At 42.3% G+C, this 25,364-nt stretch overlaps 1 protein-coding gene across 2 annotated transcripts in view; it reads left to right on the top strand.

The window, feature by feature from the left end:
• Positions 1-15,377, top strand: part of LOC125639813 (interleukin-1 receptor-like 2) — a 53,429-nt gene extending 38,052 nt beyond the window's left edge. For both annotated transcript variants that reach the window (XM_075130402.1, XM_075130400.1), the window contains exons 8-12: positions 2,631-2,754; positions 4,827-4,963; positions 5,639-5,782; positions 7,918-8,085; positions 12,311-15,377. In XM_075130402.1, coding sequence (XP_074986503.1) covers positions 2,631-2,754; positions 4,827-4,963; positions 5,639-5,782; positions 7,918-8,085; positions 12,311-12,699 — 962 coding nt within the window. In that variant the 3' untranslated portion in view covers positions 12,700-15,377. The remainder of the gene's footprint in view (positions 1-2,630; positions 2,755-4,826; positions 4,964-5,638; positions 5,783-7,917; positions 8,086-12,310) is intronic.
• The last annotated feature ends 9,987 nt before the right edge of the window (positions 15,378-25,364 follow it).

Raw genomic sequence — 25,364 nt, 5'->3', positions numbered from 1 at the left:
TTTCACCTTCCAAGGCTTGCCTTTAAAAGGGACTTGAAAAGGGGGCTGGGGAGAAAGGGTAAGTGATGTTTTTCCTGCTTTGAGAAGTCTAAACAAATCCCAGTAATATGTTTTCAAATTTAAAAATAAAAACCCGATAGAAGCTGGGACTGGACTTGATAATTGCCCAGCTCTGTTCTCTTCCTCTGAAGCATCTGTTGCTGACCACTTTTGGAAGACAGGATACTGGGTTAGATGGACCATAGGTCTGATCCATTATGGCCATTCTTATGTTCTTAACCAAACCTGCATTTTTGTATCTTTTTAGACTGTCCAGTCGTGTCTTTCCTGTCTGTGTGTGTGTGTGTGCGTATGTGTGTGTGTGCGTGCGGGGGGGAGGGGAATAGGAAAGAATGGAATGGGATTCGGAACCAGATTCGCTTGCAGACTGAGATGTGCGTTGTGATCTTTCTCAGCCCTTAAGTGAAGAGCTGGGGAATGTCGAAGCTTTAACAGATTTTTTTTTCCCATTAGATCTTCAAATCTTTATAGGATGTTTTACATAAATAGATGTTAACAAAAACAAACATAACAGAGTTTTAAACTGCCTGGATAAATGCCACTCCTTTCAGGCCCTGATCCTACAAACACTTATTCACATGAGTAACTTCACACATGTTTTTACTGGATTGGGCCTTAATCAAATTTCCCTTGCTTGTATTTGGAATATCATAATTCTACCAGTTTTCCAATTGTTCGTAGAGTCAGGGAAAATAAAGCAGGCAAGACTTGAATTTCTAATGTTTAAGGGTTTTCCCCCCCTTTTCTTTAAACAAACCCTCACTTCATGTCACCTTTGTCTGTTGAAAAGAAACAACAAAGGCACAAATCTATGTGTTTTCCTTTGTGGGTCACCTTTAATCCTAGAAATGGAAAAAAATGAAATGCTTATCACAAATAAAATTCAAGCAAAAATTGTATAATTAACAACAACAAAAAAAAGTCACTGCTTTTGTTGCTTCATGTCCTGTATGCTGTTTGGCTTATGAATTCTTTAGGGCAAGACCCTTTACTCCTGAGGCAGTTGTGCGCCACTGTACATGCTCAGAATTCATGTTCCGTGCAGAGTTTTTTCCCCGCAGTAAATACATTCTGCCCAAGAAGTCCTGCAGTTCTGCCTTTTGCCTACAAGAGGCCGTTGTGGCACCAGAACAGCTGGCTGACTGGCATTAACAGCTAGCAGTCAGCTGTGTTCATTACAGCAGCCTGCTGGTGGAGCCAGAGTGGGGCATATGGGGTTGCTGGGAGGGTCATGGACTGGGGTCCAGAAGGGCTAATGGGGAGCACAGGCTGGGACTTGGGTTCAGGAGCTAGTTGGCTGACAGCATTGAGCCAGGGCCTGAATGGGAAGGGGCTCCAGCGCCATATGATGATGGGGGATAGGAGGGCTATATGGGGATGGGGGTAGATGTGCCTTACTGAAGGGGAGAGACTTGGGGTCAGCCAGGGTCTGCATGGGAGAGGTTCCCCAACTCCCTAAGAATCCCCCCACCCAAAGAAACTGTTCCATACTTTTCCCACCCACACCCAACAACCCTACGAGTTCAATCCAAGGCTCCTTCCTGCTCCCTCATCTCCTCTGTTACCCTCGACTCCCCCAAGTCTTTGCACTGCTTCTGTGGGGTGCAGAAATACAGTTCTGTGTTGTAGTTTAAATGAATTGCTCAAAGTTCTGTATTAATATGCCTATTAAGGAATCTATTTGTCAAAAAAAAAAACCATTTCCTGAATCTTTTTTTTTTGTTTTGTTATCTGTATTGTTACAGACATACTTGCTGACAGGTATTTTGAAATAAATTACCAAAAATAATTGCAACTGGTGTGTTTATACTGTGTTATTTTGACAAATAAAATGTTCAGAATTTTGCAGAATTTTAAAATATCGTGTACAGAATTTTTAGGTGCAGAATTCCCCCAGGAGTAGCCCTTGTCTTCATACTTTTGTGAAAAAGCATTTAGTTCTCTTTTGGTGCTATACCATCCATAATAAAAAGTGGTTCTGGAATTCTACTTTCAACAAATATGATGTTTTGTCTTCTACAATAAGAGTCTGTCCAGCACACTTCAAGAAAATTTTTGCAGGATAAAGAGCAACTGATTTTGTCCTAGTGATCTACTGATCTGGACCAAATGTAAAAAATGACAAGGGTTGTGATATATTTAAACCTCTCCTAATTGTTGTGGATGGAAGAGTTTTGTATTCGTTCTTTTATGAATTTTCTACTTTGACCTTTTCAAGCTTCGCACTGAAGCCATAAACCTGAGAGAACATTATTTCATCCATAGATGGGTCAAATTTAAGAAGCAATTATGGTCATTTTGTTCAAAATAGAATTAACATATTTATTCTCTGGAGGGATTAATTTACTGGGCTCTTTATAATTTGCTAGGTTAGCGCTTGTAAAACAGCTGATGGTCTGACAAGGGATCTTCATAATTCTGCAAACTCCCTCCTTCGTTCTGTCAGATTACTCTTTAGATGTTTACTGGCGTTGGTTGCTAATGTTTCCCATGTTCCTTTACATGAGTGGATCTCATGACTTTGCAGAGTAAACGATATCTCATGGCCATTTTCTAATGCTATTTTTCAGGGTCCAGTGTTATCGTGGACTGCAACGTATCAAGTTTTAAAGATAGTTCAATTGGTATATCCTGGAAAGTCAATAATACTTTAGTCAATTTTTTGTTTATGGGGAGAGTTCAAGAGGGAAATCAGTAAGTATACTTGCATATAAAAATGCATATCAGTTGATCACTGACTGCAATGTATGACAATACCCTTAGTGTTTGTAATGCCTTTCTTTGCTTCCCAGGAGGGATCCTAATTCTGTGTTTCTTAGAGACCAATTTGGACAACTAGTATCCTACTAAACTTCAATGGAGTCTAGGAGAAAAAATAACATGGATACTTCGGAACATATTGCTTTACAAAAAAATCTGTTCACTGGGCAAGGCACCACTCAGGGGCTATAACCCCCAAGCATCACCAGTCTGCATTGGTTCTCCCCCTTCCCCCAAAGAAAAATATTCCTGAAAATTAAGCGTATGAGCTACTGAAGCAAATCTGTCCAACAGCTTCATATGGAAACCTCATGTGCTTTTTAGAAAGTAGAATACTAGCAGTTTTGCCAACCCTGAGAGGTCAAAAATCATGAGTTAGGTTCTCCAAAATAGCAAAATTGTCTCAAAAAATCATGAGATTTATAAACATAGATTTGGGGTTCTTTCTATTTGCCTTTTGGTTTTTGGGGTGCACTTGGGTCAGATTTTTAAGCTTTTCTCTTCAACTATGAGGGCTAGAAATGTTTTCTTTTTAAATGAAGACTCAGATTCTCAAGAAATTATTCAGTTACATGAGCTGAGGCTTTCAGAAAAATGCCAAATATCATGAGACTTTGTAATAAAATCGTAGAAATTATAGGGTAGGGAAGAGACCTTGAGAGGTCATCTAGTGCAGCCCCCCTTGCTGATGGAGGACCTAGATCAGTGGTGGGCAGCCTGCGGGCCACACGAGGCCCATCAGGGTAAACCGCTGGTGGGCTGCCAGACAGTTTGCTTACATTTGCACGGCCACCTGCAGCTCCCAGTGGTTTGCTGTTCCTGGCCAACAGGAGGTGCGGGTGGCTGTGCAAACGTAAATAATCTATCTGGTGGCCTGCCAGCGGGATTACCCTGACAGGCCACATGCGGTCCGCAGGTTGCCCACCACTAACCTAGACCATCCCAGACAGGTGTTTGTCTAATCTGTTGTTAACATCCTCCAATGATGGGGATTCCACAACCTCCCTTGGTACTCTATTCCAGTACTTACCTAATATACAAATAGAAGGTTTTCCTACTATCTAACCTCAATCTCCTTTGCTGAAGATTAAGCCAATTACTACTTATCGTAGCTTCAGTGGGCAAGGGGTACAATTGCTCAGCATCCCCTTTGTAACAGCCCTGACTGTGTTTTGAAGACTGCTACCAGATCCCACCTCAGTCTTACTTTCTCAAGACTAAACATATCATAAACTAAAGGTTTTTTTAACCTTTCTTCATCGGCCGTGTTTTCTAAACCTTTTATTGTTTTTTGTGGGCTTTCTTCAAATTGTCCACATCTTTCTCAAAGTGTGGCTCCCCAAACTGGATACAGTATTCCAGCTGAAGCCTCCCCAGTGCCAAGTAGTGTGGAACAATTAGCTCCTGTCACTTACATACAACACTAGTGTTGATGCACCCTAGAATATTAGCCTTTTTTGCAACTGCATCACATTGTTGGCTCATACTCAATTATGTCTACTGCTTTCCCTTTATCCACTTTGTCAGTAACCTTGTCAAAGAAGGAAATTAGGTTGGTTTGGTGTGGTTTGTTCTTGACAAATCCAAGTTGGCTATTACTTATCACTGTCTTATCCTCTATATGCTTACAAATCGATTGTTTGAAATATGAGAGTTGGCAGCACTGTCATAGAATTGCCTCATGTCTTTCTCACTGGGCAATGATAGCATGAATAAGATTCTTACATGTATGTAAATCTAGTCTATTTTGATTGAGAGCTCCTAGTGCTATCTCATTATGTGTCTACACATGAGGCCATGCTCTTGACTGGAGCTGCGAGGTACATCTATAATTCAGATAATTTATAATCATAGACTCCAGATATCCGTCTGTTTTGAAAAGATTCAGGCACATTTCAGACATGTCTGAAGATAAAATATAACCATTGTCCTGTTTTGTTTTCAAATGAAGAAACCTGCCTAATGCCACTTTTATTATTTTAATTATTCACTACCTTTTTGGATAGAGAAGATTCTTTTCCCGATGGGTACTTATTCTCTACAGTGACACTCAGCATCACAGAAGTGAAGCAGGAGGATTATGGACGTCAGTTTGTGTGTCATGCCGGTGAAGTTGCAGCCTACATTGCATTAAGACAGTCAGGTCAGGCCTTCAGTCTTAATAATGTTCTGAACTGCTCTTGTAGTCAGGACTTAATTTAAAAAAGAGATGAGGGGAACACTTTGAAAAGGGACAGACAAAGGGTGTGTGAAAATTTGGGATAATGGGCAGGAAAGAGGCTATAAAATCATTGTCAATCGTGGAGTAGCTTAATTAATGTCAAAGGAGTTACTATAGATTTACTGATCGGATTATTCACCAAAACATCAGCGGTAAGGCAGATGGAGTAGAATACATAAGGAAAAGCAAATTCTGAATTTGTACCAGACATCTGGGTCTGAAAGTGGTGCTTCTCCAGCCAGAGAACCAAGCGTTCTGTGTTTCCATGTGTCCAGTCAAGACAGCATAAATTTCAAGTATTGAATACCTTCAATGAACTGCTTACAAACAAGCTGTAGAACTAGAATTATTTGTCATCAATTATTTGGAATAATGAATACATTCAAGAAAATCACAATCAGTTTGCAGATAATTCATGAACAGAAAAAGAGGAGAGAGATGTCAGATTTTTGTTATCAATTATTCACAGTTATAACTGTCTTTAGGCAGCTTAAAAGGGCTCTAATTTCAGAATTCTACACAATTTTGTTTGAATGTTCCTAACTTGACCAGTGCTACCACTTCAATATATTACATATTTTTCCTTTGCTGATGTAGTTCGAAATTTTCAAGGATACTTGACTGGAGGACTCCTTGCACCAGTGTTTGTAATAGTTGTTGTCATATTAATCTACAAGTATTTCAAGGTTGACATTGTGCTCTGGTATCGAAAATCCTGTCGTCCTTTTCTGAGTAAAGAAGGTAGGTGTGTATAGCCATGTAGCTAATGTACATGGCATAGAATCCTAGGATTCATTAAGAATTCTTAAGTGAATAAGAAGCTACATTTATTTTGTGTAGCCTTTTTAAGGGGGAGCGGATGCAGGAAATGTCCCTGAATGAGCAAGCTTGTTTGGAATTTCCGTCTGTGTGTTGTGTTGTGTTTGCAATATGGATGATGAAAAGATTGAGTACCAGATTTTTAAAAGGGCTTCTACTCAGTGTCCTTTTTTGCAGACACAGTCTTTTCCAATGTATTTTACACACAGTCAGTTAAGAGTGCAAATCCTCTCTTTTAGATGCTGAAGTACTTCAGTATGGCTATCTTAGGCCTGGGCTACACTGCGGGGGAGGTGGTTCGAACTAAGATACGCAACTTCAGCTATGCTGTTCGCCTAGCTGAATTCAAAGTATCTTATTTCGACTTACCTGGCCTTCCTCACGGCGGCAAGTCGACCGCGGTGGCTCCCTGATCTACGCCGCTTACTCCTCCTGCCAAGGTGGTGTACAGGCGTCAATTCGGGGATTGATTTATCGCGTCTAGACGAGACGTGATAAATCGATCCCCGATAGATCGAGCCGGCAGGTAGTGAAGACGTACCCTTAGTGGTGTCATTTTTATTTGTATTGTGATAGTACTGAGAAGCCCAGAGACCTCTTGTGCTAGGCTCTGTACAAACATATAGCAAAATGATGATCATCGCTGCACTGAATAGTTTACAGTGTAAGACTCCATAGACAACAGGTGGATATGATGAACAGTGAAGGGGAACACAAGGTACCAATGGAATGATACTGGTTAGCATGATAAGCAGTGGTCACAGAACACCGCTATTCTAATCATTGTCCAGTGTAAGTATCATAACAGAGATGGAGGGGTTTGAAGGAGGGCAATGCAGTACTTTTGTAGATATTGATATGGCTCTCCTATGAGGCATAAGGACAGGATGGGAGAAAGTATGCTTGTTGGAAAACATTATAATTTTAACTGTAAGATGTGAAACTACGATTCGCTGAAGGTGAAAAAAAATATGGGTGAAGTCTTTGAAAGTGCAAAATGTGCTCCAACAAAAAAGGAAGTCTGCTATTTTAAAATCTGGGCTTAGATGCACTTTGAACAGAGAGTGTGAAATGCCTTATATATGTAAGCTATCAGACGTTGGCTCGTGTAGGTAGTAAAGCAGATATGTAAATCTGCTAGAAACATAAACCTGAAAAAAGGTTTATCTGCTCTCTGCTTTGCAGGGAAACTCTTTCTAACTGCGAGATATGCATACTACAGAATACTTATATCTGCAGAGCAGGTCTTGTAATGAAAGGCTGATGTCACCAAGAGCTACTGCTGCAAGAGCTACATTGACAAGGTGACAATGTGATAAGGTAGTTTATTGCTCAGTGTTAAAACAGAAATCAGGGTAGTTCTCAACCTTTCCAGATGACTGTTCCACTTTCAGGGGTCTGATTTGTCTTGCATACCCCACGTTTCACCTCAGTTAAAAACTCTGGCTTCGGCTTCAGCACCGCATGGTAGGGCTTGAGCTTCGGCTTTCTGCCCTGGGCCCCAGTGAGTCTAATGCTGGCTCGGGAGACCCCATTGAAATGAACTCCCAGTTTGAGGATCGCTGATATAGTATATAGAGCAGTATAAACATGTCCTTGTCTGTATGAAATTTTAGTTTGTACTGACTTAGCTAGTGCTTTTTTATGTAGCCTGTTGTTAAACTAGGCAAATATCTAGATGAGTTGATGTACCCCCTGGAAGACCTCTGAGTACTCTCAGGGATGCGCATACCCCTGGTTGAGAACCACTGTGCTAAGGCAGCAGTGAAGAACTTCTAGCCAGCCCTGCAACTCTTAGTATTTTTCATTCTAGATAGGTAGTAAAATAGTAAATTTGGGCAATTTTTAAATTTGCCTGAATAATTAAATGCAATTATGGTGGTATTTTTTGCAGCATTTAACAAAGATTACTTTATTATTAACCTGTGGTTATTTGTATGTTCTATTCAAACAATTATCTCATGCAATAAAGTTTAAAATAGAAAAGGTGGGAAAATATTCTTCTTCCTTTAAAATAATTTTTGTCTTACAAATCTCACTGCTTCTGTCTTGTTCAGTTTCAGATGGGAAGATCTATGATGCATATGTATTTTATCCAAAAATCAACAAAGTAGATTGCATCTACCCACCAGATAACTTTGTGCTAACGCTGCTTCCTGAGGTCTTAGAGAGACAGTGTGGATATAATCTGTTTATACTTGGAAGAGATGATCTACCAGGAAAAGGTAAAATGAAAAATCATGGTATTCTCTCATTGCCTTTAAAGTAGAACTGGGTGAGTTTTTTCATCATTCTCTTTAAATACTAGAGCAGGGTAGGAAAGTTTTACATCACTGTGGTCCCATGGGTCACATCATGACACAGAGGCAGGAGATTAAGGCAACAATTTTTATAATAGTAATTTCCGAAATATGGATGCTCTGAAATATTTTAAATTGGAACTAGGTTGGAATGGAACTACTAGTGGGAGGAGAGGCGGCCACTTGGCAACAAAACCCAATGTGTCTCCAAGCTGAACTTCAGTAGAGAGAGGTCAAGGGAAGAGAATAGCTTGCCTAAAGGTTTTGGATACTACACCTAGAAAGGGGAAGGTTCAGGGTTCCTCTCCCAAGCAAAATTCATGTAATACTTCACACCCAATCTTCTCTTAATTCCTGCTTCAGGTTAAGTATTGGCAGCATTCCCCATAGTCCCTGAATTCTCAGTGCTTCAAGAAGGGCTGGTTCTAGCACTGTGTCCTATGTGTGACTGACCAAAAGCATTGGTCCTGGCAGGATATACTCTCCTCTTCTATCTGATTCTTGTATTGGTTTCATATTTTTGTTATCCCATCTCTGGTTTTCTCTCTCTCTCCAATGTTTTTTGTCCTGTTGTCCCTCCTCTGCAGTCTTCCCCTGATCCCTCATTTCCTTTCATTTCAGATTTGATTTTCCTTTCTCTCTTTATTTCCTCTTCCCCCATCTCATGTTTCCCTTTCATTTTTTCATCTCCTCCATGGGTCCTTCAGTTGCACCGTTTTGTTTGTAGGGGGAACTTCATTGCTGGCCCCACTTGCCCCACAATACAGACAAACCCTTGAAATTTTGGGTATCTTTGCCTCTTTCTGAGAATGTTCAGTGAAGTTTGCTTCCACTTACCCTTTTCACCTTTCCCTGTGACATACTCCACCTTTTCCCCATACCCTGTAGATAACATGAGACTGCTGCTGCTTGTGCTCCCATGTGATGGGCTTTACACATCTCCCACTAGGTGGCACTCTGCTCCTAAATCTCTCTGCAATATGTCTGTGGGCAGAGTTCGGAATAGAGTGTTTTTGGCATCATAGGAGCAACTCTTTCTTGTTCCACTTTTCCTAGTCTTAAAGGTAAGAGCAGTGCTCTGGGAGGGAGGAAAGGCTAATCTGCTAGTGATCTCAGAGAGGGCGAGAGATCTGGTATGATATAGAACATCAAGAAGTTGATTGGTTTTAGTACAATAAAACCTAACCAGTTGGTACTGGATGTTTGTTCTTTCTAATACTTCTGCACTATCCCATTTGCTTACTATAGAAAAGACATTTTTTCACTGTTAACATGTTCTTATTTTGTACTGTATATTTACATTTATATTAAAACATCAGAATAAAAAATTGCTTCTGAGGTAATTGATTTTGAAATATGGCTATAAAGCAAAATGGATTTTTTTTGTTACTAGTTATAATTGTAGAATTCATATTTCTTAAAGAAATCTTTAAATAGAGAGAATTTGTTTTTAGTAACATTTTTAATTGATTTTCATCTGGGGTAGTGAAAAGTAGCAATAAACATTATTCTTTGAGTGCTGGCCCCTATGTGTATTCCACTGTGGATATGCATTCACTCAATGCACCCGGAGCCAGAGAACTTCGAAAGCAGTGTCTGTTGGTCCACACACACATGCCCTGAGGCTTACCTCGTGCCTCTGACTGAGAAGGTAAAGGGCAAGGCGGACCGACTGCGTCTCCATATCCTTCTCACCATGGTCCAGCTCAGAATCTCTAGAGTCCAAAGCTTTGGCTTTCTCTTTTATTTATTAATAGATATCTGTCAATAGTTTTTATAGTTCTAGAATTTTAAAGTTTTTATCTGATAGTTTTAATGTTTTCTGGTTATTTAGTCAGTCTCTCCCGACCTGGAGGGCACCCCACCACCCCCCCAATTTGGGTACTGGACTATGCCCAGAACTCTGGGCTTCAAAATTTGTGCTTCCTCCCTGCAATCCTTCTCAGTCAGTGACGACCACCAATGCTACATGTGCTGCCTTGGGGGAGTCCACATCATGGCAAGGGCAGGAACTTTGCCACAGGAAGCACCTAATGGAAAATGCCATGAGGCAGCAATCAGACGTATGCTGGGGGTGGGGGAGTCCCCCAGCCCGGATCAGCCTGATTCTGAAAAGAGTGCACCTCCTGCCATGAAGTCTGACTCAGGAGCAAAGAAGTCTATCCCCACAGATCCCTTGATGGGGTCTTGTTGGGAGAGTAGGGAGCATTCTCATGAGCATTAGGCTAAGTCCTTTTCCAAATCCTCTTTGAAGAAGTCAGATTCAGCCCTGACTAAACCGAGCAAGTCTATAAGCTCAGCCCCAGAAAACCTAGTAAGTCCTATGTCTTAGAGCTATGACAAGGAAACCTACAAGTCTAGGGCTCCGTTGGCACCAGATCGCAATCTGTCAGCTGCAGACCACTAAGTCCAACATCTCCCTATTCCCACACACCTTTTGAGGTTGTTTAGCACTCTTTTTCAACAGCTGGAGTACAGTGGATAAATGGGTGCTGAACATCATCCATTCTGTCTGTACGATAGAGTTTATGTCCCTTCCCCCTCCAAAACTTCCTTCCTCACCCCCTCTTGGGGGCCACTCTCATGATAAGATTCTCAAAGTGGAATCCCTCTTTCAGTGGGAAGCGATAGAGAAGGTTGCTCTTTAGTTCCAAGGGTGGGGGTTTTACTTGACATACTGGGGTCAGACTATATCCTCTCAAAGAATCCCAAAATGGATCTCTGACTGTTTAATTCCCCCCCCCCCCCCACACACACACATAGGGTAAGAGCTCATTCCACAAGAGTGCAAGCAGCATCTCTGGCATCGCTTCAAGAGATGCTGCTACTTTATACCTGCAAAGCAGTTACAAGGAGCTCCATCCACGTTTGTGAGACACTATGCCTTGGTACAGGACTCCTCTGCCGATACATCTTTTGGAATCACAGTCCTTCATTTGGCTCTGCCATCTACAACCTCTCACCCTCCTCCTATCTGAGTACTGCGTGTCAGTCACCCACAGTGAACGCCCATAGGGACCAGCACTTGAAGAGAAAGTTACTTACCTTTTAGTAACTGGAAATTCTTCAAGATGTGTAGTCCTATCTGTATTCCTCTACCTGTCCTCCTTCCCCTCTGCTTTGGATCTTCTGTGATTTGCGGTGGAGAAGCAGGGCCATCCCTAGCTATTCTGGGACCCTATGCAGCCCCCCCGTAGGGGGGGGCGGTGGTTGTGGGGCCCCAGTCCTCCGCTTGGGGGAGGAGGGCCTGGCACCAGGCCTCTGTGGGGGGCAAGGCTGTCTTGGGGGGCAGGTGGGACCCGCCCCCCCAGCACTCACTGGCAGCACGGCTGGGTCCAGGTCGCTGCACTTCCCGCCGCTGGTGAGTGCAGGCCCAGCCCTGCTGCAGAGTCCTCAGGGGAGTGGGGGTGGAGCGGGGAGGCGGAGCAGGTGTGGGGCCATGGGGAAGAGGTGGAGCAGGGGCTGGAGCAGCATGCAGCTGCGCAGGGCACCAGGAAATTTGGTGCCCCAAATTTCCTGGTGCCCTATGCAGCTGCTTACTTTGCGTATGGGTAAGGACGGCCCTGTGGAGAAGGAACTGGAGAAGCAGTTGGTCCACCCCACCCTTTATCTCCTCGGTCGGTGGCACAAGGTGAGCCACGGCACATGTGCGGACCAGCGGACACTGCTTTCAAAATTCTCCAGCTCTGGATGCATGCAAAATATGCGTATCCACAGTAGAATACAGATAGGGGCCGCACATCTTAAAGAACCTTCAGTTACTATAAGGTAAGTAATTTTGCATGGATTAAAAACAAAAACAAAAAAATCAGCTGTATCATTAAAGTGTGGCCTAGAGTGCACATCTAAAAATGTTACCAGCATAGCTATGTTGGTAAGGTGTATGGTTTTCTTGCCACCAAAAACCTCTCTAATGTTGACACAATTATATGTGTATAAAAGTGTGTGTATAGCTTATTTTGCTTCTCTACTGGAATATGCTATGCTGGCATAGACACTTTATACCAGTATAACTGTGTATATATTAGAGGGGTTTTGCCACTTTAATTATGCTGACATAAGAAAAAGTAAATATCTATTTTTAATGGGGGGAGAGAGATTCTTTTGTATGAGCTAAAAGTTAATCAGTCATTCTGTGTGTCTTTTACAGCTGTGGTCAGTGTTGTTGATGAAACCATTAAACAAAGCAGAAGGCTTATAATTGTATTAGTACCAGAATCATCAAGTTGCAGTTTATTAGAGGATATCTTCGAACAGCAACTGGTTGTGTACAATGCTCTTGTCCAGGACGGAATTAAAGTTATTCTGATTGAGCTAGATAAAATAAAGAACTATACGAACATGCCAGAATCAATCAAATACATTAAACAAAAGCATGGTGCCATCAGATGGAAAGGGGACTTCACAGAGAAATCCTATTCAGCAAATACAAAATTTTGGAAAAATGTCAGATACCAAATGCCATCCAGATGTCCAACTTCTTCAGAACTACACTTGCTGCCAACAACCTTGAACAGCTTTCAAACCACAGAAAGATGAGGCATATGTCACTTTAATGGCCCTGGGCAGCTCCATTTCTAATGCTGTTTTAATGGATTTTATTAGAATGCTGATTGTGTACATGGTAAATGGATGATTTCACTTAAAGCCTTTCAGGATTGCATTCACAGGTTAGAGAAAACTAATTAATTATCATTCCACTGTGCAGAGCTAGCCAGCAGGACACACAATAGTATTCCTTCAATGTTATATTAATGACAATATTAGAATGATGACATCAGAAAAGAAGCCCCAAACACAGCAGAAGAAATAAGCTTTTGAAAGGACACTTTTCAGACCCTTTTTGAACAGTGTGTTTCTAGGAAAAAAAACTGAATTAAAGCAGATTAAGTATAATGAACATTCAGGTATCTTTTATGTTAACTGGGTCCAGATTTATATTCTAAGTTTTATTAGTGATATATTATGTCTTTATCCTAGGTGATACAATTGCAGTAGTTAGAAGTGTAGTTCATTAATCTGTTCTTTATCACTAACTTATTCAGTCCATCCAGGTTAGACCCTCTTCACCCTGCCACCAAGCACGATCAGACATTACCATGCGTATCCTGCAAAAGCTCATCTTACTCTGAATTGTAGATCTTCAAGTCCCAACAAATACGTTTTTAGATGAATCTGAACAGTTTGAAAGATGGAGGCAGTTCAGTTGAAAGATGCCACGGTGATTAGTTTTTAAGCATAATGTTACTGAACATACTTTAAATGATCTGGAAGAGGGGCAAAGGATTAAACAGCTGTAAAATGTTAAATTACTTCACCGATAATACTAATTTGGGGTATGAGGCAAGCACGAAGGAGAACAAAGTAAACGTATGAAGGCTGGAAATCCATGCGTAAAATGATACAACCTAATCCAATGAGATTCACTAGAAGCATTACAAAATGTACTGTACCGAACAGTCAGTGACCTGGCAGAAGGACAGCCTTGGTGATCGAATAAGTCTCTTCCATCTCCCAACATCTAAGAATTGATGAGAAGTGATAGCAGTGTGTTTAATATTGGTCAGATATAAATATTAAGTTAATGGGGCAAGTGCGGGGTTTTTTTTGTTTTTTTTTTAAGAAAATATATGCCATAGTTGCAGCTGATCTTTAATACATTTCCAGTACTGTTTTGGGTCAATTTTTGAAGCAAACTGCAGGGATTTGATGGTATAATTTCCTCTTGCATAAATTATAAAGACTGCTAAAGCCTATTACAGTTTTGTGGAAAATATAATCCTTTTGAAGCAGCTGTGTATTGTTAACCATATGAGACTGATGTTGAACCGGACTACCACACAGAGGCTGCTGGCCAGGAGAGGTGGCAAGTTTTAGAAATGATACCTTTTTGAGAAAAGGAGGCAAGATTTTCATTGACCTTTCCTGGCACAGCAGAGGATTTAATGTTTGCAGGTTGTAATAGAGTTGTCTGTGTATCGTTATCCAAGTGTTCTGACTACAACTGCTAAGAAATTAGTCTGCCCTGGAGAGGACCACAAGAGCTTGGGATATGTTTAAGATACAGGGATTTACAACAACAATCTAGTCAATGTATCGGCTTTCACTGGATTACAGGTGGAAGGAAATTTTGTATTTTTGTAAATGATAGGAAAAAATCATGTTCTTGAAATGAAGAGTAGAGTTGCAAAGTGCACATTGGTCATGTGAGAAATGACAACCTGTAGGGCGGGCCAGGGAAAACTGGTAAAATTTGGGAGATCAAATATCGAATATCTAAATTTATGGATACTACACTGACCTGTGGATCTACCGGTTGTCTTCTAAATTAACCAGAAAAGGTTATTTCACTCTGAAACTAATGCTTAAGGCCCCATGATTATAATGGGACTACTTGCAAAAACAGTTAAGCATGTGTAAGTGCTTGCTTACCTAGGGGCCTGTGACAAGGAGGACTCTCAATGCAGATAGAAGTTGGCTATGTAAAAGAAGGGCTCTGACTCCTGACATTAAATCTGTAATTGGTTTGAAATTAACAAATCCAGCTCCTAGAAGTATTGACTCTACATATATGAATCTTCACAGAAGACAATGCATTGACTGCAGGATCAATTCTTTTGTAATACTGCTTAATAAAGTAACTTGCTCAGGGTCTGATAAGTATGGTTTATATTCTAGGAAGTGCAGCAATACGTTTTTGTAATTGGCTGTGATCAAAGGTGGATTAGGGGAAATATGAACTTTGTGTGCTCTCAGGTTCAGCAACAAAAGGAAGGAATTATATCACTGAGTCAAAGAACTGTGCTTATAAATGTTCAGTGTCTATATTTTACATATGGTAAATTGTATTTGTATCAGTCAATGAAATCAGCCTCTCTCTCTCTTTCTCTCTCTAATGTACATATTTTTAAGATAATTAGAAAAATGTAATAAAACCTCCGGACTATTGTTTGAATAGAATGGGAATGGTGGTGCTATCAGAAGAAATATTTTCTATCTATAGCATTGCGCAATTGGATATGTTTATTTTGAGGTTTTCTCCGAGCCTCAGGTACTGACCTCTGCTTGAGGTAGAATAGCAGTGCAACCAAATCATCAGCCTGGTCTAGTATTACAAGTTATGTTTCTGTGTTTTAGTCACTTTGTTTATGTAACCATTTGGTTTAAACAGGTGCAAATATTTTTTACTCAGTAAAACTCTAAGAATGTGATCAAAAGTACATGCTTGTTTTTTGTTACTTGCATTTACCTGTTCTCATTAGAAGTGTGCTAAAATAATAGTGTGTGTTTAGTGCATCATACACAGGTACATAATAGAATAATTTTTACAAGGTAAAGTTGTCTTTTTGAAACTTTGTATCTCTGACTAATTGTGGCCCTGATCCTGTGATGAAATGCGTACAGTTGGACTCAGACTTTACTGGGGCTCTGCATAGGCATAAAGCCTTGCTTGCAGGGATAGTATTGCAGGATTGAGGCCTATTGTGCCTCTCTTGTATTTCTTTAGACCCATGTAGCCTAGAAATATGATTAGTCTAACAACTAAGAGGTATCTGTAATATGGTGTTCCAGAAGTCTTAATTTTTTTCCAGACGCATGAAGATTTGAGTTCAATACTGCCCTTACATTAAAAATAAGAGAGTACAGATTTTCTTTATTCACGTTTTGATTGTAGGGGGAGGAAGTGGGGGGAGTTGGTGTGTGTGTTCACTTGAGGCCAACGTGGAGAAGTTTTGATTTTAATATAGAACACTTCATTCCACTTACTGAACTTAGTTAATCAATATGATCTAGTGGACTGCGAGACTTGGACTCCTGACTTCTGAATTTGGCACTGCCCTGCTTTGAGGCACAGCCATAGACAAGCTATTCTGGGTGAAATCCTGGACCTATTGAAATCAATGGGAGTTTTGCCCTTGACTTAAATGGGGTCAGGATTTCACCCTCTGTATTCCCCCAACGTAAAGTGGTAACAATGCCTAACTTACCTTAGGGGTGTTGAGAGTTAAATGTACAGAGCTGTAAAGATATATAAAGTGCAATACAAATGCTTAGTAGTAGTATCATTACTAGTAAACTCTTTTTCTTGTTTTCAACTAAATCTTTACTTTTAAGGTGAGAGATTCAGCCCTAATATTGTTAAAACTAGATAGTTTCTTATCTAGCTTGTTATCCTTCTTTAAAATGAAACGTTTGATGTTGAAACCGAGACATTACTGAGCTTTGTTAATATTTATCTTCACCATCTCCTCTTTTTTGGGTACTTTTGGACTGTCTTACAAACACTTTTTCTGCAAGCAAATACGGCCTAAAATGGAAAACACATTTCTCTACACAAACTTACACGTGAATGTACATTTAACAAATGTAGGCTTTTTTAAAAAAAGGAATATGCCACAAGTAAAAGTTCCAGTTACCTAGGGGAAAAGATATAAACTTCTGGAGTGAGGTCAGAGTGGGGCCAGGAAATGAATGATGACGTTCTACTAGAAGAACTGTTGTAGCACTGTACATTTACCAAAGCACCATCACTTGCAAGTTGTGCCTCTGTACCTCTGCATTTTCAGAGTGTTTTGGCTGGCTACAAGGGTAGCCTTCTATTGCTGGAGGTATTATCTCATTTTCGTTCCTTCCTTACACTCCTTTTTATGCTGCAATAATGGAGTGGGTGTATTGGTAGGAGGGTGGTGTGTTTCTGTAAGAGAACTGTCATTTAAAAATAGAAAGTGGAATAAATAATCAGAGTGAAGAGGTCAGAGGCAACTTGGGACGTGAGGGTGAAGCTCACTGGTTTTGTATGCAAGTATTTAGAACCAGCTTAGGAAACTTTGTGACTTTATATATTCCCTTTACACTTTGATTTTTGATTACTACTTAACTATAAGGAGAAGTCTATCTTTACAACTAATAAGGGCCCATGCATTCTACCAGTTTTTGGAGAATAATGTACAGGTTCTTCCTCACTTATACTCTTTGTTTTCTAATGTGGTTATTTAAAAGTTGAACCTATGTAGGAAATAAAGCTTTCTGACCACCCTATACAGGGAAAAGTCATTCTGTTTGATCCTGCAGTTGGCAGTGCAGCACTACCAACAACCACAGGTGATCTCCCACTCAGCATAAGGCTTGGAGAAACCGTGCTTTCAGACGTGGTCGGTGGTTCTAGAAGACAACTAAAAAATCCCAGTTTCTTCAAGTGCTTGCTCATGTTGATTCCATGCTAGGTGTGCACACACCTCATGCACAGTTGCCAGAGATTTTTTTTCCCTTAGGGCTGTCCTGACGGACATCACTATCACCCCCTGGAGCCCCACACCTATGCGCCGGTATAAGGGGCGCCACCAGCCCCACAACCTCTCTGTTCCTTCTTACCGCCTGTCAAGGTTCCTCCCCCACTCTGAACTCTAGGGTACAGATGTGGGGACCTGCATGAGAAAACCTCCTAAGCTTATCTTTACCAGCTTAGGTCAAAACTTCCCCAAGGTACAAAATATTCCCCCCGTTGTCCTTGGACTGGCCGCTACCACCACCAAACTAATACTGGTTACTGGGGAAGAGCTGTTTGGACGCGTCTTTCCCCCCAAAATACTTCCCAAAACCCTGCACCCCACTTCCTGGACAAGGTTTGGTAAAAAGCCTCACCAATTTGCCTAGGTGACTACAGACCCAGACCCTTGGATCTTAAGAACAATGAACAATCCTCCCAACACTTGCACCCCCCCTTTCCTGGGAAATGTTGGATAAAAAGCCTCACCAATTTGCATAGGTGACCACAGACCCAAACCCTTGGATCTGAGAACAATGAAAAAGCATTCAGTTTTTTACAAGAAGACTTTTAATAAAAAATAGAAGTAAATAGAAATAAAGAAATCCCCCCTGTAAAATCAGGATGGTAGATATCTTACAGGGTAATTAGATTCAAAAACATAGAGAACCCCTCTAGGCAAAACCTTAAGTTAAAAAAAAGATACACAGACAGAAATAGTTATTCTATTCAGCACAATGCTTTTCTCAGCCATTTAAAGAAATCATAATCTAACACATACCTAGCTAGATTACTTACTAAAAGTTCTAAGACTCCATTCCTGGTCTATCCCCGGCCAAGACGACTACAGACAGACACAGACCCTTTGTTTCTCTCCCTCCTCCCAGCTTTTGAAAGTATCTTGTCTCCTCATTGGTCATTTTGGTCAGGTGCCAGCGAGGTTACCTTTAGCTTCTTAACCCTTTACAGGTGAGAGGAGCTTTCCCCTGGCCAGGAGGGATTTCAAAGGGGTTTACCCTTCCCTTTATATTTATGACACCGCCTGTGACAGTTGCTGGAATGGCTTCTTGCTATTGAAAGGCTTTCTTACCCTGATAGTTTGGACTTGAATTTGTTGTATATAGTTTTAATAAGTTAATAAGTTTGAGTATAGACAGTTGTCTGCATCTCAGAGGGACGATGGCCCAGGTGTTGAGACAGTGCCAAATTATTATGAATTGCTGTGATTGATAGGGATAAATTGGGCAAGCATGAATTTGGTATGGCTTGGTATATCTGGACCTACTAGAGGATTCTGGGAGCAGGATTCTCTTAGCATTAGATAAATGGAGTGAAATACTACTGGAGGTGCTGAAATTACACTGGAATGGTTAACAGCAGCTTGATCGGCATGTGTGTTTCAACATCGAACTTTGGAATATCAGCAGGGGAACCAGCCCACAAAGTAAAGAACATGTAAAATCATGCGATTGGTGGGCTTGGTAACATGGCTGACATGGGTCAGAATTATCCTTTTTGGATAACCTCATGCTAAGAGCTTAACTGAATGATTTATGAGAGGGTAAATTATGGATGAGCTTTGGTTTGTGTGTCCGCTTTGCAATCCCTTCAAAATTGTGAAGAAAACCAGTAATAAATGCTTGAAGCATATTTCTGGAATGTGATTCCTTTGAGGACAAAAAGGTATATAAGTGCTAAGCAAAGTAAATTAGTCAGTTTGGATCAATTCCCCAATTAATATCCAAAGAGGTTTGAGACTGTGAGACAGAAGTCATCGGGGTAACTGAGACCTGGCCTTGAGGGACCTTTGCAAGATCTTAAAACCAGAAGTCAGGGTAACCAAGGTCCTGCTTCGATGGACAGACTAAGTGCCTGAGTGGGGAAAGAGAAGTAGTCTCCATCTAGAGCTGGTAGATATATCTTCTTTGTTTGCCAATCCGGATACTGTGTAAGGCCAACATAGTTACTGAGGGTTTATGCTTGGGGAACTGAGGCTTATGGAGAAGAATTGTCTCGAATTTTGCTCCAGAGCGGGATTGGGTAAACATTCCCTAGGAGATGCATTCCTGATCTCATGGGCTCAACACTTAATGTATGCTTTCCCCCCAATATCGGTTCTCCACAGAGTTCTGACAAAGATACGAACAGATCGTGCCACTGTCATTCTGATTGCCCCATCGTGGCCCAGACAACCATGGTTTCCATTCCTCACCAGAACGGTCAACTCGCCCACCAATTTCGTTGCCCCTCACTCCAAACCTCTATCGCAGTAACATGGCCGACTTCTTCACCCCAACCTGTCCATGCTTCACCTCAAAGCTTGGTTCCTACATGGTTCTCCCAAAATGAACTAGCATGCTCTGAGCAGGTTCAAAGAGTGCTCCTAAATAGTAGAACACAATCTACTTGCATCACCTATCTCAGAAAGGTGAAGCGATTCACACAATGGTGCTCAACTAAACAACTTCCTCCTACTTCTGCACCTCTTCCACCCATACTTGACTACCTATTAGACCTTAAGCAATCTGGCCTGCCTTTCAGCTACATCAAGGTCTACTTAGCTGCTTTACAACTTTTCATGACAGGATCGACGATACCTCTATTTTTGCTTATCTCCAAGCGTTTACTTAAAGGGCTCCAATCCCTATACCCGGACATTAAACCCCTTACCCCTCTGTGGGACCTTCACTTAGTATTATCCTCCTTAACTCAACAACCATTTGAGCCCCTAGCCACTTGCTCCCTCTTACACCTCTCTATGAAAACAGCATTCTTAGTGGCAATCACCTCTGCCAGACGTGCAGGAGAAATAGCAGCTCTCATGGCGGACTCACCGTACACACTATTTTTTAAGGCAAGGTTACCCTCTGACTACACCCCAAATTTCTTCCAAAGGTGCATTCGTCATTCCACATTAATGAGCCGATACACCTACCAAACTTCTTTCCTAAACCACATGCAAACTCTTTTGAATCCACAAAGCATACATTAAATGTACGCAGGGCTTTGTCCTTCTATCTGGATAGAACCAAGCCCTTTAGAAACTCTTCTAGACTCTGTCTCCATTGTGGAGCGCTCCAAAGGAGCGCACCAATTTCTACCCAGAGACTTTCAAACTGAATTTCTGACTGTATCTGACTATGCTACCAAATAAAGAAAATTACGCCTCCAGCCGGCATCAGAACTCACTCCACTAGATCTGTGGCTACCTCAGTGGCTTTTCTACACAAAGTTCCTCTGGCTGACATCTGTAAAGTGGCCACTTGGACTTCTGAACTCACATTTGTTAAGCATTATGCCCTTACTGAAGGCCCTCTCTCTGATACACGATTAGGCAGAGCTGTATTATCTTCTGCATTCCTACCAAATCCAAAGTCCCTACCTCCTTGAGATACGCTGCTTTTAAGTCGCCTGGAGTGGAGCACCCACAGGGACATCTCTCTCGAAGAAGAGGAGGTTACTCACCTTGTGCAGTAACTGATATTCTTCGAGTTGAATGTCCCTGTGGGTGCTCCACTACCTACCCTCCTCCCCTCTACTTCGGAGTTGGGGTAGCCTCCATTGTAGAGAAGGAACTGAGGAGACCGGTCGCACACACGTACTATTAAGGTACACTCAGAGTGGGGGGGCAGGCTCTGTGCAGGCGTGTCTGGTTCGAGTACTGCTGTAAAAATCTCTGAGTGAAGGCGCAGGGACGCACCAACACCTGGAGTGGAGCACCCACAGGGACACTCATCTCGAAGAACGTCAGTTACTGCACAGGGTGAGTAACCTCCTGTTCACTTGGCAGCCATCTCGGCCTTCCATCCTCCCGTCCAAGGTAGATCAGTCTTCTCCCATGAGATGATGATCAGGTTCCGCAAGGGTTTAGAAAGGCTCTATCCGCATGTTTGTGACCCGATTCACGCACGGGACTTAAATCTGGTACTGTCAAGGCTCACCCTTTGAGCCCTTGGCATCTTGTTTGCTGCTGCTCCCCTCATGGAAAGCCATTATTTTAGCCAGGGGATTCTCTGAAATCAAAGCCTGGACTTCAGAACCCCTTCATATGGTGTTCTTCAAAGACAAAGTCCAGCTGCATCCCTACCCTACTTTCCTACCAAAGGTGATGTGACAGTTCCACCACAACTAGGACATTTTTCTGCCTTTCTTCTTCCCAAAGCCTCACAGAACTGATGAGGAACACTGAGTATATACCATAGACATAGATGGCCCCTGTCCTTTTATGTTGAAAGAACTAAACCCTTCCAAAAGTTGACACAGCTCTTTGTAGCGGACAGGATGAAAGGTCTGCTGGTGTCATCCCAGAGAATCTAGTCCTGGATAACCACTTGCATCCCCATTTGCTATGATCAGGTGAAGGTTCTGCCTCCAGCCATCACAACAGCCCATTCTACAAGGGCTCAGACTTCATCAGCAGCATTCCTCACACAGATACCAATCCAGGACACTTGCAGGGCTGCGACATGGTCATTGATTCATACCTTTGCATCCCACTATGCCATCACCCAACAGGCCCATGATGATGCCAGTTTTTGGGAGGGCAGTGTTGCAGTCAACATGTCCATGAGCTCCAAGCCCACCTTCAGGGATACTGCTTGTGAGTCACCTAGCATGGAATTGACATGAGCAAGCGCTCAAAGAAGATAAAATGGTTACTGAAACTTCATAACTTTTGTTCTTTGAGATGTGTTGCTCATGTCCATTCCATGACCCACCCTCATTCCCCTCTGTCAGAGTACCGGCAAGAAGGAACTAAGCAGGTGTGGGGCCAGCAGCACCCATTATACTGGCACATAGGCGCAGGGTTTATGGGGGCACTAGTGCCAGCCCTAGGGATACCACTAAAGGAAAAAAATCTCAAATTTCTGAGCCCATACAGTTCCCTGGCCAGGTTCCTGGGGAATGCCAAGTGGTACAAAGTGGAATGTCATCGGTTGGCTTCCTTTTAACACTATAGCTTTGTGAGTCCAAAATAGCCTGGCGTACTGTCATTGAGAATGGTCTAACACAACTAGAACTCCCAAATGCCTCAAAATCAAGTAATCCCTGCTTCTCTGGGGGAGGTAGCCCATCAAAACATTTCCAAGATTTTATCTTCATCTATATCTTCGTAAAGCCTTGTGTTTTTCTTAAAATAAATAAAATCTATTTTTACATTAGTAACGTGGGGAGCCAGTCTCTCTTAGCTGGAGGACTTTCATCAGACCTTGGACAGTGGCATCAATGGAGGCTGAAACTGCAGATGCAGCTCTTAAACCTTAATGCCCAGTTGAGTATTGCCATTCCCTTTTCCCCAGACTGGACACTGGGAGACCTGTAAGTCAGATTTCACCCACCTCTGGCATCCCTATCCAGGTTTTCCAAAGGTCAAAGTCCTCCAGCAAGAAGAGGAATCTCAGAAAGAGGAAGTTACCTTGTGCAGTAACGATGGTTCTTCGAGATGTGTGTCCCTATGGGTGTTCCACTTTAGGTGTCTGCGTGCCCCTGCACCTCTAATCGGAGATTTTTGGTAGCAGTGTCCACTTGAGCCCGTGCATGTGCTCTCTCTCCCTCGTGGTCTGCCTTGAGGCTATTTAGCACTGCACAGGCGAACCCCCCTCACTTCCTTCTCTACCACAGAGCCCTATAGAGAACTCCGAAGTAGAGGGGAGGAGGGTGGGTTGTGGAGCACCCATAGGGACATACGTCTCAAAGAACCATTGTTACTGCACAAGGTGAGTAACTTCCTCTTCTTCTTCGAGTAGTGTCCCTATGGGTGCTCCACGTCAGGTGACTCCAGAGCAGTACCCACCACTGGAGGCTGGGACTTCGGAGCGGAGTCTTTTACTACAGAGAGTACTGTGGAGTTGAAGATGGTGTCAGTGGCCAAATCTTCAGTAATCGCATAATGTTCTGCAAAAGTATGGACAGAGGCCCCAGTCATTGCTCTATAGATTGGGGAGATAGGGGTATCCCTAATGAATGTGGTTGAGGTAGGAACTGATCTCATGGAGTGCGTATGGACGGAAGCAAATTGCGCCCTTGCTAAGTGATTAATGCAACTAGAGACCCATTTGGATAGTCTTTGAGGAGATATCACAGAGCTTTTTGATCTTTCTGTGGACGAAAGGAAGAGTCTAGGGGATTTCCCGAAGTTCTTAGTCCTGTCCAAGTAGAATGCTAATGTCCTTCTAATATCTAGCATATGCACAATTGTCTCCCAGTTGTCACAATGTGGTTTTGGGAAAAAACGGGGAGATGGATCTGTTGATTCATATGGAAAGTGCAGAAAAAGTAGGGAGAAACTTGGGATATAGCCTTAGAGGTTATTTAAAAAAAAAAAAAGACAAAGGCTGTGAATGATGGGTGTGCCACCAGGGCCGCTATTTCTTCTATGTGCCTAGCTAAGGTAATGGCAATTAGAAATGCTGTAGTCATGGACAGGTGTAAGAGAGAACAAGTTGCCCTGGACTTGGAGGGAAGTCTAGTCCAAGCCCTGAGAACTAGATTAAAGTCCGAGGCTGGAGCAGGTGGTGTCACATGGGGGGAAGAGAGTCCCAATGCCCTTAAAGAGTCTATATATTAGTGGGTGAGCAAACTCCAAATGGGAAGCCATTTTCGCCATGAGATGTACCTTAAGGGAGCTGAGTGAGAGTTTAAAATGTAGTGCAAAATCAGAGGGAGGAAAGATGAGGTTGCGTCTATCCGTTTGGAATGGTACAAACTTTGAGTCGTTTCCATTTTGTAGATAGGTTTGTGGAGTGGTCAACTTGTGGTTGTGGTGCAACATGTGTTTCAGCTTGTCAGAGCATTCTGCTTCAAAGCCTTGGAAGAAAGAAAGAACCAAGCCTGGAGGCGGAGGACCCATGGGTTGGGGTGAAGGGTCAGCCCATTGTTTTGAGAGAGCGGGTAAGGAATGGGCTGACGTCAGAGGAACAGGAGGGCATATTGCCACCTGCGTCAGGTAAGGGAGCCAAACTTGTCTTAGTCAAGAGGGGCAATCACAATAACTCTCGCTTTGTTTCATTGAATTTTAAACAGAATCTTGGATAGGGTAGGAAACTGGGAAAAGACATACAAGTGGGCCCTGTCCTCTGGGAAGATGAGGGCAACTGCCAGTGAATGTTTCCCCAAAGGGTGGCTATATCTTGAAGCACCTGTTAATTCAGTATACACTTATTGTTGTGAGAAAATTCCAATGGAGACTGTTGGTTATCCCGTTCTGTATCCCTTGTAGACCAGACAGCAGAGATGAGCACATTGTGATGGGTGCATCAATTCCAAAGTTTGAATGCTGTCTTGCAGAGGGAGGGAGATCTGGCAGCTCATACAAAACGTACAGGTCACATTAAGTCCATCATAACCTTTGTGTGTTGTTTTTGATGACAGGCAGAGTTTGTGCACCGGCACTCCTGACAGCCCCTAGCCCCAAAAGAGTGATATGGAAGGTCATTTCTGTGGAAGGCCATTTGTCCTGAACCTTGTTGTTGTATAGGGATATTAGGGAGACGTGTCCCAGGGTGGTGAATGTGGGTAGTGAGAGGAGCACTCTCGCTTGTACTGCATCGGTTGGTGCTGATAAAGTCCAGTCACTGTATCAGGGTTAGTATGCCACTACAATGAAGTGAACCTTGGAGACTACCCTGTGTGGAGCAGTCTGTACCTATAATGATCCTACCCCAAAGGTAAGCAGTAGGAAATCTCCTATACGATAGTTGTATTGAGATATGGAAGTAGGCACCCTGTAAGTTCAGGGTTAGAAATCAATCTCTTTGCTCTAGAGCTGGTCCTAACTGCTGTGAAGTAAGGTAAGGTGACTTCTGAGTGGTGTGACAGGTGTATAGATGGCAGCTGATGCCGTAAGGTATCATTGTTCAGGCCCCTGGACAGCTCATCAAAGTGCTTATAAGAGGCAGTTTGAGAGGTCATGGACTGGGGTGCAGACTGTTCTCACTTT

This window comes from Caretta caretta, chromosome 1, assembly GCF_965140235.1.
Source record: "Caretta caretta isolate rCarCar2 chromosome 1, rCarCar1.hap1, whole genome shotgun sequence".
Lineage (NCBI taxonomy): Eukaryota > Metazoa > Chordata > Testudines > Cheloniidae > Caretta > Caretta caretta.
This window is presented reverse-complemented; position numbering and strand designations above follow the sequence as displayed.